This window comes from Rhodamnia argentea, chromosome 7, assembly GCF_020921035.1.
Source record: "Rhodamnia argentea isolate NSW1041297 chromosome 7, ASM2092103v1, whole genome shotgun sequence".
NCBI classification, from domain to species: Eukaryota; Viridiplantae; Streptophyta; class Magnoliopsida; order Myrtales; family Myrtaceae; genus Rhodamnia; species Rhodamnia argentea.
Window position 1 is genome coordinate 23,981,901 of NC_063156.1, and position 16,364 is coordinate 23,998,264.

The 16,364-nt window shown below is 40.6% G+C and overlaps 2 protein-coding genes across 3 annotated transcripts in view; both read right to left on the reverse strand.

Moving 5' to 3' along the window:
• The window catches only part of LOC115734903 (transmembrane 9 superfamily member 2-like), a 21,503-nt gene continuing 5,139 nt past the window's right edge, over positions 1 to 16,364 (reverse strand). The window contains exons 2-12 of one of the 2 annotated variants that reach the window (XM_048282749.1): positions 15,469 to 15,658; positions 14,062 to 14,849; positions 13,648 to 13,972; positions 5,106 to 5,324; positions 3,651 to 3,691; positions 2,979 to 3,561; positions 2,707 to 2,844; positions 2,426 to 2,582; positions 1,858 to 2,342; positions 548 to 769; positions 1 to 170 (exon numbers count right to left, since the gene is read on the reverse strand). In XM_048282749.1, coding sequence (XP_048138706.1) covers positions 550 to 769; positions 1,858 to 2,342; positions 2,426 to 2,582; positions 2,707 to 2,844; positions 2,979 to 3,561; positions 3,651 to 3,691; positions 5,106 to 5,260 — 1,779 coding nt within the window. In that variant the 5' untranslated portion in view covers positions 5,261 to 5,324; positions 13,648 to 13,972; positions 14,062 to 14,849; positions 15,469 to 15,658 and the 3' untranslated portion in view covers positions 1 to 170; positions 548 to 549. Of the gene's footprint in view, positions 171 to 324; positions 770 to 1,857; positions 2,343 to 2,425; positions 2,583 to 2,706; positions 2,845 to 2,978; positions 3,562 to 3,650; positions 3,692 to 5,105; positions 5,325 to 13,647; positions 13,973 to 14,061; positions 14,850 to 15,468; positions 15,659 to 16,364 lie in introns of those variants that run through there. The other variant, XM_030665899.2, reaches the window with a different exon arrangement.
• LOC115734907 (transcription factor MYB54) lies at positions 8,824 to 11,373 on the reverse strand. Its single transcript, XM_030665905.2, has 3 exons — positions 10,793 to 11,373; positions 9,819 to 10,298; positions 8,824 to 9,328 (listed from the first exon to the last, which is right to left on the reverse strand). The coding sequence occupies exons 1-3, from the start codon at positions 10,905 to 10,907 to the stop codon at positions 9,129 to 9,131; spliced, it is 795 nt and encodes a 264-aa protein (XP_030521765.1). The 5' UTR covers positions 10,908 to 11,373; the 3' UTR covers positions 8,824 to 9,128.

A 16,364-nucleotide genomic window follows, 5' to 3' on the forward strand; every position in this document is an offset into this window, starting at 1 on the left:
GTCGAAATGACAACAGAAGCTAGTCAACGTCCGTAGTAGGCCCTTTGACCTTCGCACTTCATTACTTTGGAATTTCAGAAGAAAAGACCAAGATGCAGAATCACCAGTGAATTAGTTATACTGCCATGTCAAAACTTCCTCCTAATTTTTCTTCCTTTTCACGTTGGCTCGGCTGCGAAAACCAAATAGTCTCAATGCTCGATCAATGGTTGAATTCCAAATATGTTGTAGACATTGAACCAAGCGTGCCGGAGAATGGTGAGAAGAGATGGAGAATTGGACACAAAGTATGAAAGGCAAGTCGGAAAATACCGACCTGAAAAAAAGAAAAAAAAATTCATATTCCTAATTAGACTGGAAAAGAATCGGCACGAACATTCAGGGTAAATAAATGCTAAGCCCATTTTTTCAAGTAGCAAGATGTGTGAGGAGAACTATATTGCTTCTGCTTTTCATACAAAGAACTGAAAGCATTTTGTGTAAAGGTTATTATACAGGGCAGTTAAGAAGAAAGGGAAGAGGAAAAGAAGATTGACGAGGACCACCCAGCTACTCGCACTTAATGGATCGGTATATGTGTCGGATGAATAGCAAGGCTGAGCGAAAACCTATGGTACCAAGCATGAGGAAAAATCCATAGCAGACGCAGGCCATGTAGCCGAAGAAGAATGAAGTTTGCATGAACCCGGACATATCTGACCGTGCGTAGTAGTAGTATAAGCAATACCCGTAGATGAATAATCCAGTTGATCCACCACCGAGAAAAGACCTGCCAAATGATACAGGCATCAGGCTGCTGTCAGCACAGACAAAACTCACGTATGTATGCCATGTACACATTCAACCAAAGAGAAAATCATAGTGCCTTAAAAAGGACTAGTTGGTTCGACCTTAAGTCAGAGCACGAATGTCTTAAGATAAACTAGTAATTGCAATCATTATGGCTATGTGCAGGACTCTCCGAGAGTATGTGGAAGCTCTTCGCTGACGTCTCCAACAAAGAATTCATATTTCCACAAACAACCAGCTTTTAAAACATACATTTTATGAGATCTTTTCATGTGTTCACTCAATAACTAGTAGCAGCTAAAACTTGTGAACCTTCAAGGTGTGAAGAAACTATCAACAAAAAGGAAGTAACAAACACCCATCTGAAGCCTCTATTGGCATTTTTCTGCTAATTGCTCTCTAACATAGTGCATTGAGGATGATCAGTCCAGGCATCACCAGATCTTCTGAGTTCATTGACTAATAGTAGCCAACATTAAACTTTTCAAGTTATATCAGGAGAATATGCATCATCAGCCAAATTAATTTCCTGTCATTCAAACAGATGCTTCGCAGAGAATAAGCCATTTCCAACATCTAATTAGAATTGTCAGTTTTGTGCTGCTTCTAACCCATTGTCCAACAAGAAATGTGGCACCCACACCTTCTTATGACCTAGTTAGAATATCTCCTCTGAGAAGGTAGTTTTACCCCTTCCACAATTCAGCCAGTCAAAATTCTAAATTTCAAAGCTTGTCCTTGTGTAATAATCAACATACAAAATAGGACAACTGAGCATCACTAAATTGTGATTGAAGTGCTTCCATGTGTAAATAAAAGCCAAAGAGATATGTGACATTGCTTAGCAATCATCGCTATCTTCTTCTAATATCTCCATGTCACTTTTGCAACTCATACGATCATAGCTGAACAATTTGACTCAAGCAAGCTAAATGTGACGGGATGCCGTGCAACGTGTTAAGTAGTCATTTGTAATTGTGAAGGCAACTCAAAGGAAAACCAGCAAGCAGGAATCTACAGCACATTATTAAAATTAGCCAACAATAAACAAGTACTTGTATGGCATACCTCCACCACCATTTGTGGTCCTCAGCAGCAAGTTGGAAGTAGGTCAATGCCACCGTGATAAAAGCAGTGACTATCAAGAGAATGATGAAGACAACAAACAAGATGCTATATATGGTATAGATCCTGTGACCCCAGACACTGGCAAAAATGTAGTATAGTTCGATGTATATAGCACTGAACGGGAGAAAACCAGCCATTGCCATCTGAGGGATTGTGTCCCTATACCATGGCAATGGTGGAATCTCTCTGGGGTACTTAGTGGTGCGGCATGGAGCTTGAAATTCGGCCTCGCTATTCTTCCCAGCAATCCCGCCTAATATGAGCAAAGGTGATGTCACAAGTGCCCATATAAGAACTATGACCAAAATTGTGCCAAATGGAAGAGCTGCTGTGGCAGTGTAGACAATAGCAACCGTATTTAAGAAGCAGAATGTGAGAAACAAAGGCCCACAAAAGAGGCATCCAGTCAATAGTAAATTCCTGACCTGCCATGTCAAAAACAAGAAATTTGATCAACAAACAGATGTGCTGTAAATAATGTCCATAGGAGGAATTCGGTATCACATACCCAGTTTGTTCCCTCCAGCTGACAGTAAAAGGAGGCAGCAGTATAGCCTGCAATTCCTGACGTGAGTGCATATATAACAACCAGTGCTGTAAATAGTGCGCCTCGGTTGTATGGATAAAAGACACCAACCAATGCCAATATAAAGATGAACACGGTACTGCAGAACACAAATCACAAATTGCCCAATCAAGATAAACAGAGGAATATGGGTCCAATGAAAGGAGGTGCAAATTGCTCTTGCAAATATGCTTCAACAGATGCCGGATAATCTTGAGACTTACAGAGTAAACAGCTGAGTACCAGAACCAAGTGCAGCAGCAAAAAGAGACTTATACTCTGGGTACCTAAACACATCCCCGTGGATGTATTTCCATCCAGTTTCCTCCTCGTCGTCAGCCGATTCTTCGTCATGGGCATACCTATTTGTCATAAACAAAAACAGAACAAAGACAGAGAGGTCCTATCATGTTCATAGAAAGAAAGAAGGCACGCAACTTATCATGTTTAGAGAAAATTAGGAAAGCAAACGAGTAATAAGAGAGGGGATCCTAACTTGACGAAATCATTCTTGAGAACTCTCATGAGGATTGTGGTAAGAAATCCAGTCAACAAAAGAACTGTGACACATGAATTTACGATTGAAAACCAGTGAATCTCGAGATGATGAGGCAGTGAAGATGACAGAGAATATTTATCCATCCTTTTCTCAAAAGGAATATTTGTTTCTTTCCACTTTGCTGTGTACATAAACTGAAGATCAACTTTTTTGTCCTCCGTAAGATCTGCAACGCTGTTTGGGTCTGTCCGGACATTAACTTCGATCACACGGTCCTTGTTGTAAAAGATCTCGAAGATAACGTGCTTATAAAGAAGATACTTATATTCGCTTGGATCCCTACCCTCCTTGTCAACCTTCCCAATGAAACCCCAAATAGGCAAGTCATCATAGTACATCTGAAAGTAGTAGTCCTGGACGATTGCAGACCGGAATCGTGCCACTTCTACCTTTGAAAGTGTTCTCTTGCAAACAACTTCATATTCCTTATTCGTCAAAAAGTCCAGCTTGAAGGGAGCACTAACTAAACGATCTCCATTTAACACTTCACCCAGAGCTTCTTTTTTCTCTTTCATATGATCTGTGATAGGAAACAAATTAACAAATCAAGGCTTCCGAGGTATAATGATGCAGAAAGAAACCCAACTCTGGAAATATCAGCATACAGACCTGGTATGCAATATGGAAGATCGAAATAGCGATATGTTTCACTGCACGAAGAAAATGTCAAATCATAAGCTTGGCTTGAGATATAAAAGTTTCTTGGATTATTACCCTTAGAAGACACTCTATGGACAAGTGGAGGACAGAGAGCTATGAGTCGAAGCAGATATGTAAAGGCTTGAAAGAACTTATAAAGCAAATCTAGGAGATTGTTGAAGTTACATGCCTCCGAAATTATCCCTCTTAGTAGATTTGAAGTCTGTTCTTTTGGTTCAGATGACACAGTCATGACGAATCACAATTTACAACAAATTTACACCAAAAAAAAAAAAATCTAAGTTATATAATCATTTTTTTTTCACTTTCCTCGATTTAAGAAGGCATTATGATGAATTCATCAATAATTCGGCTCTTATATCCTGCTGAAACCATGTAGAAACCTGAAGGACGCAAGATCAACTAGTCTAGCAATGTTCGAGCAAATATCTACATGATCTGATGCAACCGCGTTTATTCAGGGTCAAATTGCCCGTGCTTAGGACAAGAGGACACGTGTTTCCATTGAAGACAAAATTATTGGTTTCCGTTATCCACAGTTGCAACTATGCAAGCAAGATTTAGATTACGTGTTATCAGCAATAAAAGCATTGCGCTCTAAATGAGCTACACTTCTCTCATGAATATAATGATGCATAACTCTCATAGCAACGGCAGCTTCAAGGAAGTAGTAATGATTGCTGTGCATAAACAAGAATCTGATTCATTAGCATCCGAAGAGCCCTGGTAACTTTGAAGGAAACTGTTAAAGCTATTTCTCCCCTTTACCTTTTAACTATTTGGGGAGAAAGCAACAAAGCAAGAAATGCCCATGTCGCATATGGAAAGCAAAAAAAAGAAACCTGTAGATTGATCAAAAAGACCTCAAAATTTACCATTTCGCACATTTCTTGGATTGATTTCAGATGAAAAATCAAAACCGTAGAAGGAGTAATCCCTGAGTCTCAAGGGAACGCATGATGTAATTTCCCTATCTAGAACTTAGTTCAACAAGACAACCTCTTTTTTCATTCGGACATAAGTTGGATTCCATTACATTATAGCAATGCAAAGCAAATAGCGTGCCATCCCAAATGGACGTTCTAATCCCAATTTCATCGGAATTCCATCGAGCTCAGGAAGACGCGCGAAATCACCAGTACTCAGATATAACAGTCATATGAGCAACGCCATCTCTTCCAGACGAAAGGACACGCACAAGTTACAATCGGCTCGACCAGGTCAACCCCGGACATTCGAATCTCCTATCTCCGTCCTACCCTTCAATTCGCTTTGCTGAATCAGAAGTCACATTTCTCCGAACTCAGCACTCAACATCGCCCGGCTGATCAAAACTCAACGCACAAAAACAGAGAGAGAGAGAGACGCCGTCGTATCGAGATCGATCGCGCAGTTACGACTCACCTCGGGTTGTGAAAGGGACCGACTTTGTTGGCGTAGAGAGGGACGGGCTCGCGTTCCTTGTAGCGATGGTTGGAGGGGCTCGACACGGCCGCCTGAACGAAGCAAAGGATCAAGACGGCGAGGTCGAAGATGGGGAAGACGGTCTTCTTCGCCATGGTCTCTGTGATCCGAGACCGAGCAACGAGAGACGGAGACGGAGAGATCGGCACTCGTCACCCCTCTCTCTCTCTCTCTCTCCGTTGCTAGTTTCCTAGTTTTCATCTACGAGAAATGAATTCTTGACCCAAAAAAAACCAAAGGAGAAATGAATTATTTCATCATTCGCCGTCGGGTTGAACGAAAGAGACGTCAATGCTTGGTGCTTGACTTTCAACACATTTACACCTAAACTTTAATTAAAGTTAACCTTTAAAATTACTTCATATCGTTTCCTGTAGGTCTTGAGTTATTCTCACTCGACCGAAACGAGTTAACCTAAGAGAGCCACGGTCGTTGGAGCCGACAATTTCACCTCTTTACTAGAAAAAGTTAAAATCTTACGTCAGCTATGCTCAATCTTTATTAAATATCCGGTCAGGTTTGGATTATGGCATTTCTCTCACGTCGAAAATCAAATATTTTCTTATTAAATTTATTATATTATTACCTCGTTTCAAATCTTGTTGTATTTAATCCTGTTGATCCCATTGAAAAGAAAAAATCGGACACCTACGGATAACCTTAAACGTTGCCTTTTTGGACACCGAGGCAAGCTCTTACATGTTTTTCCAAGATACGAGGGTGTTATGATTGGCGCCTCGTGATTGGTGCGTTGGGGGTGGGTTACCTCGGATTTGCGTTAGATCTTGTGTCCCCCCCCGTGTCATCCAAGTCAATGCGTCGGTAGGAACCATGACGTTGACCCCTTCACATCCAATCACCAAGACCGATCGTGGGCCCTCAGCCACGTGGACGGCCCATTTCGAGGAGGGTCAGTGGGAGACATTTGGGCCCCGTCCAGTTACGACGGCGTTTTGGCACGACTTCGTAATCTCTTTCCCAAATGGTTAGCTCAGTTAGAGCAAAACCGTAGATTGCAAAAAATAATAACGTATTAAGTTTTAGAGAATTGGAGCCCTAATACGGAACTGGAGCCCCGCGGGCTCGCCCAGATTCGGCCCAAGTTAAAAGGACCCGAATACATCTTTGGGCCCAAGCCCGGCCCACTGCACTTATATCACATAATGGGCAGGCCTGCACTTATATAATCGCCATTCACCCTGTGGAGGAGAAAATTTGATGAAATAACGAAATATCCAAAGTCAACCCCGAGGACTGCTCTTTCGTGGATGCTGAGCCATTTCTATCGTCTTAACGTCTCTCTAATTAATAAACCATTCGTTCAAACTTGGTATTCGCAAATGACTGAATTTGGAGCCGTCTACCATCGCATCCTAATTAATGCTTGGGGTGTGAATGCGGTGCCCGAATTTCTTCATCGCTTTCTAGTCACGGCACGTTTTGCATGTTACCGACCGAATTATTGCTTTCCCATGTTTTCTTTTCCCTTATTGCAAAGATAATACCGGCAACAGCTTAGAATGCCGATCCTTCGCAATGACCTTTTTTCCAACATGTGTTGTAACAATACCAGCGTCACCATCCACGTCTTGCGTAAAAACTTTGAGCTAGGTTCGTTTTTTCCATGCCAAAGACTTCGCCTCCTTATGCCGTCGCCTCCGCCGGCCCGAAACCCTCTATCTCCGTGCCATTATGTGATCAGCTCTGAGCACGTGCAGAGCCCCGCCTACGCAATGGTTGTCGATTAACTTCCTTTTTTTGGGGGGGGGGAGGGGGGCAGTATCGTTAGTAGATCTAATCGAAGCCCCTTATTGAATAACCTTAAACTGGAGCTGATTAATATTCGTACGTTGGAAGTAAGAGAGAGAAAGAGAGAGAGGGGCTCGATGGTGGTTGGAGAATTGGAATACCACCCCATTGATGGTGGACCTGGTGCGAGTACAATGACATTGGTACAAGGTTGTTATGTAAGCAAGAGTACAAGAGGGAGGGAGGGAGGGAGAGAAGTAGCAACTCAAGTTAGTTGGAATGGCAAAGACAATACCAACGATCGAGCTATGAATGAAGAAGACATGAAGCCTGTCCGAGAAAAGGAAATGACAATGTTCTTGGGTTGGAGGGTCACTGGGTCAGAGCTATTTACACCGGCAATACTTTAGGTCGTTGTTCTTGGTGCAACCCTCTCTTTTCTTTTCTTTCCTCTTTTTGTATTAAATTTTTTCCATCTTTTCTTTTCTTTTCTTTTTTGGAATTTTGAGCAATTTTTAGTTCTTTTTTTTTATTTGTCTGAGAGTAGTAATTGATCCCCTGGACGTGTACAGCCCACCAAATCCCAAGACGGTCATCGGACCATTATCTAAGTTAGGAGTACTCGCAAGTAGTGTCAACAAAAGGGTCCATACAATGAGGCCGGAACATGTAATTCTACGTGTGTTGTTGCAACTCAATTCGACAAGTAAGTTCTTTTACCATCTTAGTGCTACAAATATATGAATGGAACTAATAAGCTCAAATAGAATTGCGGATCTATTGGTATGTGAAGTTACACGCAATTAAATAGGGTTCTAACTAGATGTTGAAAAGATAAGCATATTGTGAATTTCTTCTCTCTCTCTCTTCTTTTTTTTGTGATGATCGATTGCCATGATGGTATTCCGGATAGTAAGTGATGAAAACTAACTACCTAAGTAAGCATATGCGCAGCAAGCTAGATGCTTCGTGGTATGCATGATTTACGAATTAGTCGGTATATCGATTTCATTTCCTAATCGAGTTGAGGCATTGTTAGAATCGGATTTTACTTCTTCGGACTACGGATATTTTGTGTGATGGGATCAACTTAAGGTTCACACTGATGACGATGGGCTCGAATGTTGTTAGAAGTCGCTGTCGATAACTATATTTTCGATCCACGTGCGAGCCTTGCGAAGAACCATCAGGCTCAGCATTATTTCTGTGGTTTGTTAAGGTTCTTGAATCGAGTAGAATTGGGTTGTTATAGGTCCAATCAAGACGATATTGCTCCATTATCTAAATTACATCATGCTGCAAAATAACCATGAAAGCTATCCGTAAATCAACAAGATTATTATAGCTATCACACGAAGATGGGTGCTTTAATCACCCAATAACGGTTGCGATCAAGGATAATTAATTCCACGTCGCATGTGTTAACGGGAATTTGTTCATTCCTCTAGCTAACATAAGCTTCGGAATCACGTTATTCAGTAGGAAAAAATGAAATAAAAATTCGTTTGCTTACCTCATTGAACGAATGAAATGAATTTCTATCTTTCGAATAAGTGATTATTTCACCGGCAACGTACAATGTAAAAGTCCTTTAGTTTGTCTGCCCTTTAGAAAAACTAACAAATAGGGTGGCATCGCGTTGACGATGATACAAGTAATTCACGCATGTTGGTCCGATTAGGGTTTCTCATTTTGCCAACTACTCCGCTCTTCCACACTGAGCTTTTGCAAGGTGGGATCATAACATGATGTACGTAATACAATTTCGCTTCAAGGAAAAAAAAAACGTCCTCCTTTAATTCCGAAATCTCTTCCAAGGTAAACTTCAGCTAGCAATTAAGGATTTGAGATTAAAACATGCATGGGTTAAGGAGAGTGCTAGGGCAAATTAGAGCAGGTAACAGACACATGCAAAATCCAAAACATATGCAAAATACTATAATTTGGATATGCTGAATGGTCATAGTTCCTGCTTTTTTCTCCAACGTGTGTGCGCTTTTACACTAACATGTAGCTCAGTCTATGTTCTGGTTTCTAACGAAGTACATAGGGCCTTTTTCGAGCTAGAGCTGTATATATATCTCTCATTGAATAATTATAAGTACGTATCTCTATCAATATCGAAGTGGCCAGTGTGATCTACGTAATATTGAGGCTCTACGAAGCCATTCTTAATTGGTCGACGGGTAATTTGCGGTTCGCAAAATACCCGGCCTATGAAGAGCTTCCAACCGATAAGAAATCGAAGAACGGAACACTACCACCCTTGGCTTCATTATCTGCACCGTCGTCACCCGCTTCTTGATCGACCTCTTCATCGTCTCTTCTTGCATGGACCACGTCGATGACCTCGCTTTTGTTAGAGTCAGTATTTACTTGGAGAAAATTATAAAACTCAGTCGGCTGAATTTTATCTGCAAAGACATGTACAAAAAGAGAATAAGATAACCTTGCATGTGGAAAGCCCAAGAAATGGCATCTCCATAGTCATTTAAAAACTTTAAGAACATCGGATTTATGATGACCCATCCTCATGTTGCATGTTCGGTTTGTGCCTTGTGATTAAATGAAACCATTTTACCCTTTGAAGTGCTCATTTTGTTGAGATTTTCGGACCTAAGCCATGTCTGATGAAATTATTTTGCCTTTAAGTTTAATTTGTGTTAACAAACTGCGGTGTGTCTATCGTCTAGACCATTTCCTTAATCAAGTGGAAGTTTATTCTGTGTGTATGAACACATGATAGTGTTTTAAGAGAATAATTTGACTACACAAGAACTGCAATATTTCGAACAAAGGGAGTGATAAAGTATATAAACCTAAGTACAGCAATGTGATTCATCAAAATTCACTAACTCCAGAATATAGTTTTTCTAGAATTCACCATTTCAACGATGTAATTACCTTCACGAACAGGAGGGTTGGGAGTAATCTGATGGTCAGAGTGGAGCTGTTTGGCCGACAGGAGACCGGCATGAGCGAAAGTGCGCTGGCCTAAACCGGAGAAGTTGTCGACAAACGAAGAAGCGAGCTGGTAATTTCCGTTGGCACTAGCGTTCATCATCATGTTCATTATCTGCGTGTCTTGTTGTTTATTAGCCAATGACGGCGGCGAAGAATACTTCGTCCTCTCCTCCATCAGAGTCTGGGCGGCTCTCTTGGCGTAGAGCCTCGACCTCTCTCGACTCCGCCTCGCCATGATCACGTGCCAGTGGTTCTTGACCGCATTATCGGTCCGACCGGGGAATAGCCTCGCGATGACAGACCATCTGTTGCCGTGGATGCGATGGGAAGCCAGTAGCCTTTCTTCTTCCTCTTCGGTGAATGGGCTCCGATTGATTCTTGGATCCAGCTGATTGAACCACCTCAACCTACAACTCTTCCCTGATCATCACCAAATCACACTTCCCATAATTAGTCGTTGCTTCAATAGAAATAACAAAATCATTATTAACGTCTTATAATAAAGGATTAATACATAGATTAGTCATGTTTTAACCATTGGATTTGCGAGGCTCGCATGGATCTCACTTCATAGAACGAGGTAGTTCTTGCATGGATCAGCTCAAATGAACTCCATACCGTCAAAACCATTAAATGACTACGATCAACCGAATTAGATTAACCGATCTCTCATCCATGATTGGCTAAAACAGGGCGGCTACTTCCAACCCATGATGTCCAACTGGATCTAAACTTTCTGGAACGAGTCTAGTCCAAGTAAGGACTTATCTTATCATTTTTCTAATGCCCAACGAAACCTAGCCAAGATCGAAACCCTGCACAGCATGCATCTATCGGATAGAAAACAGAAACTCCTGCATGGAAGCTGCAAAACTCGGTAAAGACCGAGGCCAAGACCAAGACCGAGCGAGCACCTGATCTTCCTTGGAGCTTCTCGGCGATGGCGTTCCAGTTATGGGGCCCGTACCGTTCCACCAGGTCCCGGAGCTTCTCATCTTCGGCGGGCCTCCAGTGGCCTCTGGTGCACATCTGATCACAAAAAGTCCTCTCTACCTTAGAGCTTAAAAAGCTTCTTCACACGAGAGGACCGCGGACGACCGGAACGGCGAGGAAGAAAAAAAAGAAAAACCTAGAAACCGCCCGGGAACAAGATCGGAAACCCTAATTGCGAAACCACTATTCCGAAAACCCGCGAACAGCCGCTCTCTCCTCCACAGCCACAAGAAAGAGGATGTGGTTGGAGATCTCTTCAGGAACCACAGAACCTGAGCAACTATATATCTGCTAGATTTCTTGATGGCAAGGAGTGTACTTTGAGCTATAAAGAAGAAGAAAAAGTAGAGAGGGAAGAGGGGAAGGAGGGTGGGAACATAAAGAATTTAGGGTTTGTAGGAACTTCGGAGGAGAAGAGGAGGGGGAAGGAGATTTCCGTTAGAGAGTGCGGTGAGTTTGGAGGGGTTTGGACAGACCTTCACCAGCGATTGATGCAACGTCTAGGCTAACAAACCCTTATATGCAAGTCATCCACATCCTTATTCTTTTCTCTCACTTATTCATATATATATGCAGCTCTAAACTTAGATGTATGAAACATTTAATAAATATATTTTTATCTGAGAGGTTGCTTGGTGGGATGAATTTCGTTCCCCTCTCAACGTCTTCCCTCGTGTTTTTTTTTCTAACCTAGCCACAACGCCAAACTACATACATGTACTCCATGTTTAACCCGCACTTTGGCCATAAAAAAAAAAAAAAAAATCTTAATCCATATATTAGATTGATGTATAATCTCTCAAAAAGTGGGGTTTTAATCAAAATGGGTTGTCTTCACTCGCTATAATTAATTCTTGGTTAGCCTTTTTTTTTTCAAATTACATAAGTGCTGACTGTTATTACATTGGAATTGAACGTATAAATGCTGGACATTAAGGATGTTACGTCATTTGAAGAATTTTTGCTGCTTTTTGCAGTTTTTTTTCTTTTTAAGGTCGTGAGTTGATGAGGAAGGGGTTGGTGTGTTCTTGTTAGATTTTATGTGGGCTTGATGGTAAAGGCGGGGTATTTAGGTTTTGATCACCTTTCAGACCTAACCGACAATTTTTTTGCTTGGAACCTCAGAACCGCACGTGGAGGAGGCTCGTCGACACTTGGCAAAAAAAAAAAAAATGGGAAAAACCAGTGGTGTGCTCTCTTAGTCAAACAGAGCCGTCTCGTAATGATCTGGAACCTGCCTTTGCACCAAATGACAGATATAATAGTAACGCCACCTCCATAGCTTGGGAATTAACCTTTTGTAGGTAATCTAGGGCAGTAACTACTAGTTAATTCGTTAGTTCGAATTTTGCTGCTCCATGAAAGGGATCTTTGTGGTCTGATGTGATGAGAAATCGAGACTTGCTTTTGCTATGTTATCTCGAAGTAACGCCCTGGATTTTTCTATCGATGGATTAAAGATGCAAGGTTCGGACATCCCATGAACTTTTTTTTTTTTCTGAGAAAATATAAAATCGAGGCGCGTTTGTGAATTATTCTTCACCACTTTCATGTACCGTTATGTGACTTTGGAATTAACTGCATTTGATAGCCACTTTAATTTGTAAGGAAAGCGAACCCTAGCCGGTGGTTTCATTTGATTTAAAACGTGTATCTTGCTAATTGAAAAACTGGTTCCTACGTAGACTATGCGCATGATCAATGGGGTTGGCTTTCCCACCTTTGTATTCATAGCTAATTGCGTATCTTTATTGCGTCGTCTTATAGCTTCGTGTAGTCAAATCTTATGTACAAAGTCTAATAAGTGGATAATTGCAATTAATGTATATTAAGGAAACATTGAACGTGATTCATTGATAATATGGATTATGGTTCAATAATAGCCCGTTCATCCACAAATTGTCAGCATAAAACAACATGGATAATCTAGATAAACCCATTTCTTTTCTTATCATTCGGATTCTAAAGTGATTGCCACTTTTGTTGAGAAGAGAAGCAAATGCTCAAGTTAAAAAAGGGAAAAGTGCATTAAAAGTTTTAAAATTTGTTGCGAAAATATAATTGAATCCTAAAATTTAAAAAAAACTACAATCAAATTTTAAAACTTATCATGGAAATGCAATCAAGTATTAAAACTTTCAAAAAGTGCAATCAACGAAAAACACTTGATTTCACTAATTTAACAAGTTTTAGAACTTAATTGTACTTTTTGAAAGTTTTAGGACTCGATGGCACTTTTGTAATAAGTTTTAAGACTTAATTTGCATTTTGTAAAAGTTGTAGGACAATTGTACTTTCGTGACCAGGTTTCGGAACTTCTAACGCAGTTATCCCAATTAAAAACAGACGGGAACATCAAGAACACGAGTAAAGTCTCACCCACACACCTCCACAGGGACAATATGATACGAATATCAAGATAAGAAAGGGTAGTAGAAAAACAGAGAGGGAATGTCTGAATCCTAAATTAATGCACAGCCAACGACGAGAAGTTGTCTAATCTCGGCATGGAATAGAGTAATGGAAAGGGGGACAGGAGTCTCCTCCTTTGACCGTTGGCCTAACACTCTCAAAGTTGGAGAAACAGATTGTTTAATGGGTTCGACGTATCCGTCCCCCATTTTTCACCCAACATATGTCTAAATTTAAAGGCACCAAAATTGCCCACAACATCGGTCGCCGTCGCTACTGGACTCAACCGGTTTCTTCAACTGTGAACAACTTGGTTATCCAACTGCTTTTCAACTGTTCGATGCCTCTCTCTCTCTCTCTCTCTCTCTCTCTCTCTCTCTCTCTCTCTCTCTCCATGTTCTTCAACTGTGAAGATGGACCCATGATCGGTGATCGCCTGCACCATGAAAAGCTCTGTAGAATCAAGCGAAATCCTAGCTTCTGAAAGGAAATAGAATTTGATTAAACTGACAGGCTTAGCAGTAGTTTCATGCTTAAACTTCTTCTCAAGTCCTGACTGTTCACCAGTTTCACCTACTTTCCTCTTTGTTTTGCTTCATGTGTTTCCCTTCAGCCACATGTAGTTATCCTGATATATCAGGAGAGGCTGTTCAATTCTCGCAGGAGCTTCAAGATCATGTTTAATTCACCTGCATGCTTAACAACAGCAACAACACCGCATCCATATGGATGTAGACAAAGATGGTAATAATCTTGAATTAACTCAGACTATGCATACAGTCTAGACAGCTTCTTTTGGAAGTATTCGATGCACCGTATACATCCCCAAGCTGATATATTTGGTCACCAAAGAGCTTCCTTTGAGCAGATATTGGCCATCTGTCTCTGCGTTAGTCAATAAGAATCATAATTAACAGGTACGACGTCAGATTTTTTTTGGCAGATGGGTTTCTCAAAGGAATGTTGTTATGGACATCTAACTAAAGAGGAAAACCTGAAATGAAGTAATCACTTGACTGTAGCACCACCACAATTGACCATGTGAGAGGAATGGGTCTTACAAACCCATGGAAAATTGTTCCTCTAAGGAAGACTATTTTCTGCTTTAAGCATGGGCAAGTACCTGATTAACGCCTTGCCTTTCTTTGCTCGGTTCATACCGGCTGACTACGACCCCTATGATTTATTCAGAATCAAGGGTTTCCCATTCCAGAAGAAATCACAACTTCTCAACTGTGGGCAGCCGAAAGCTAACTTATAAACCATTCAGATTCTAAAGAAATAGCATTGCACATTGGGTGTCTATCCACATGATAACCAACTCACAACTATCTATCACTAACATCTCATCTCTCTCTCTCTCTCTCTATCACAAATCATCACAAGCATCTCTCGAAAGTCTTTTCTTCTACCTATAAACAAAAAAAAACACAAAGAAAGTCTTTTCTTCCTTTGTAATGTAAACCAATATTACTCATCCTCCTGCTTGCTTACCATAGCAATATCAATCTCTTAAAAAAGTGTTTTACCATTCTTTTTAAATATCTGTAGCTCGGACTCTGATACCTGTAATAGAAATCCAGTTGAAGAAATTAGATAAAATGCAAATATGTATGAGTGCAAATTACTTTTCAGACTGGGTATTAGGTGGCAGATAAGGATATCTTAAAGTCATTATTAGCCATCACTTTAAATGGAATAATATACTGAATCTGATGGAGTATGACACCTTCCGTATCTATACTTAAGAAATTTAGTGTCTTTCACAGTATGACCCTAAATTCAACTGAGCTTTTCCTTCTTTCTGATAGCAACTATTTTTTTTTTTTAACTTAAGGATTGCTTCAAATGGGGGCAAGAGAATCTAGCACGACGTTTGCTGCAAAAGGCCTGGAATCGGCCATCTAAGAAGTGCTTCTGATTGTGAAATTTTCTGAAAAGGAATGTCTACAGCCAATGAGGAGCCCTTGACAATGGAGCACCCACTATAAAATTGGAGGTATTAGTTGAAGAAATCCTTTTCAAGTAGGAAGCTTTATCAATAGCACGAAGAACAGGTGCACTAAAAGACCATTTCTTTCGGCTCAAGTGTGGATTGAGGCTTTATATTCACAAGTCCAAGATGATTACAGCACTTTGTCGTGTTCATATTCGACAGATAAAGGAGCGTATCTTTATAACAAACCTCTCGAGTAGCATCATGTGGACAATAGTGCGTCCAGAATCTTCAATATTACTCCAAGAGTCGGCAGCATCCACGGAATAAAAGTCCAAGAAAGCGACAACGCCATCGAGCATCCAAATGCAAATTTCCAACTTCTGCAATCGTCATTGCCATGGTGTACTCCACGAAGCTGGAAATGATTACACCACATCTGCGTGTAAATGAAGAAATACCATCACCCTTAAAGTTACGCGCAATCTTGAAATGTGATGTTGATCGGTCAAATGTCAATTATGCTTCTAATTGAATACAGAGGCAAATACTTATAGCGCCTAATCGAGATATAAATGATGACATTTTCAACTTATCTACATATTAAACCACGATTTACAGACCACGGAGTTTCAATTTCTCCATGTTACAGCTTATATCTACATTAATTCATAATAACCATCTTAAATCGGATCCAACGCTCAAACCGGTGACCCTCTTATGCATTAAAAAAATAATAGCAACAATAATAATTCAACTATACTGTCAAGACCCACTGCATGCAAGAAGCAATAAAACCTACACTCTGGTGCCTTTTGTCCTCTTGTGTATGATTCTGATAGAGCCTAGACAAGGTTAAACAGGTTCCGAGCAGAATCGAATGTCAAAATGGAAATTCATGCAGCCTTAAAGGTCGAAAGGAGCTGAGCCAAGTATAGATAGGCCATCTATGACGAGCTATTGAGAGGGGATTGGAAATTATAACTGAGAGCTATGAGAATACTGTAGTTTGTGCTAGAAAGTTGACTTTATTCCTTAGATCACATATATTTCTTAGATTGGTACATTTTTCAAAGATTTTTTCAGACTTCCATGAAGGAATGTGTAAAAAGAGTTCAGTTGGAGGTCAGAGAAACCAGGCAACT

Bases quoted from the DNA above. Each gene is read 5' to 3' on its own strand.
- LOC115734907 (XM_030665905.2), bottom strand. From the start codon at position 10,907: ATGTGCACCAGAGGCCACTGGAGGCCCGCCGAAGATGAGAAGCTCCGG. The intron at 10,299-10,792 runs GTGCTCGCTCGG...GGTGATGATCAG, and splicing joins GAAGCTCCAAGGAAGATCAG to GGAAGAGTTGTAGGTTGAGG. The intron at 9,329-9,818 runs GTAATTACATCG...ATGTCTTTGCAG, and splicing joins CAACCCTCCTGTTCGTGAAG to ATAAAATTCAGCCGACTGAG.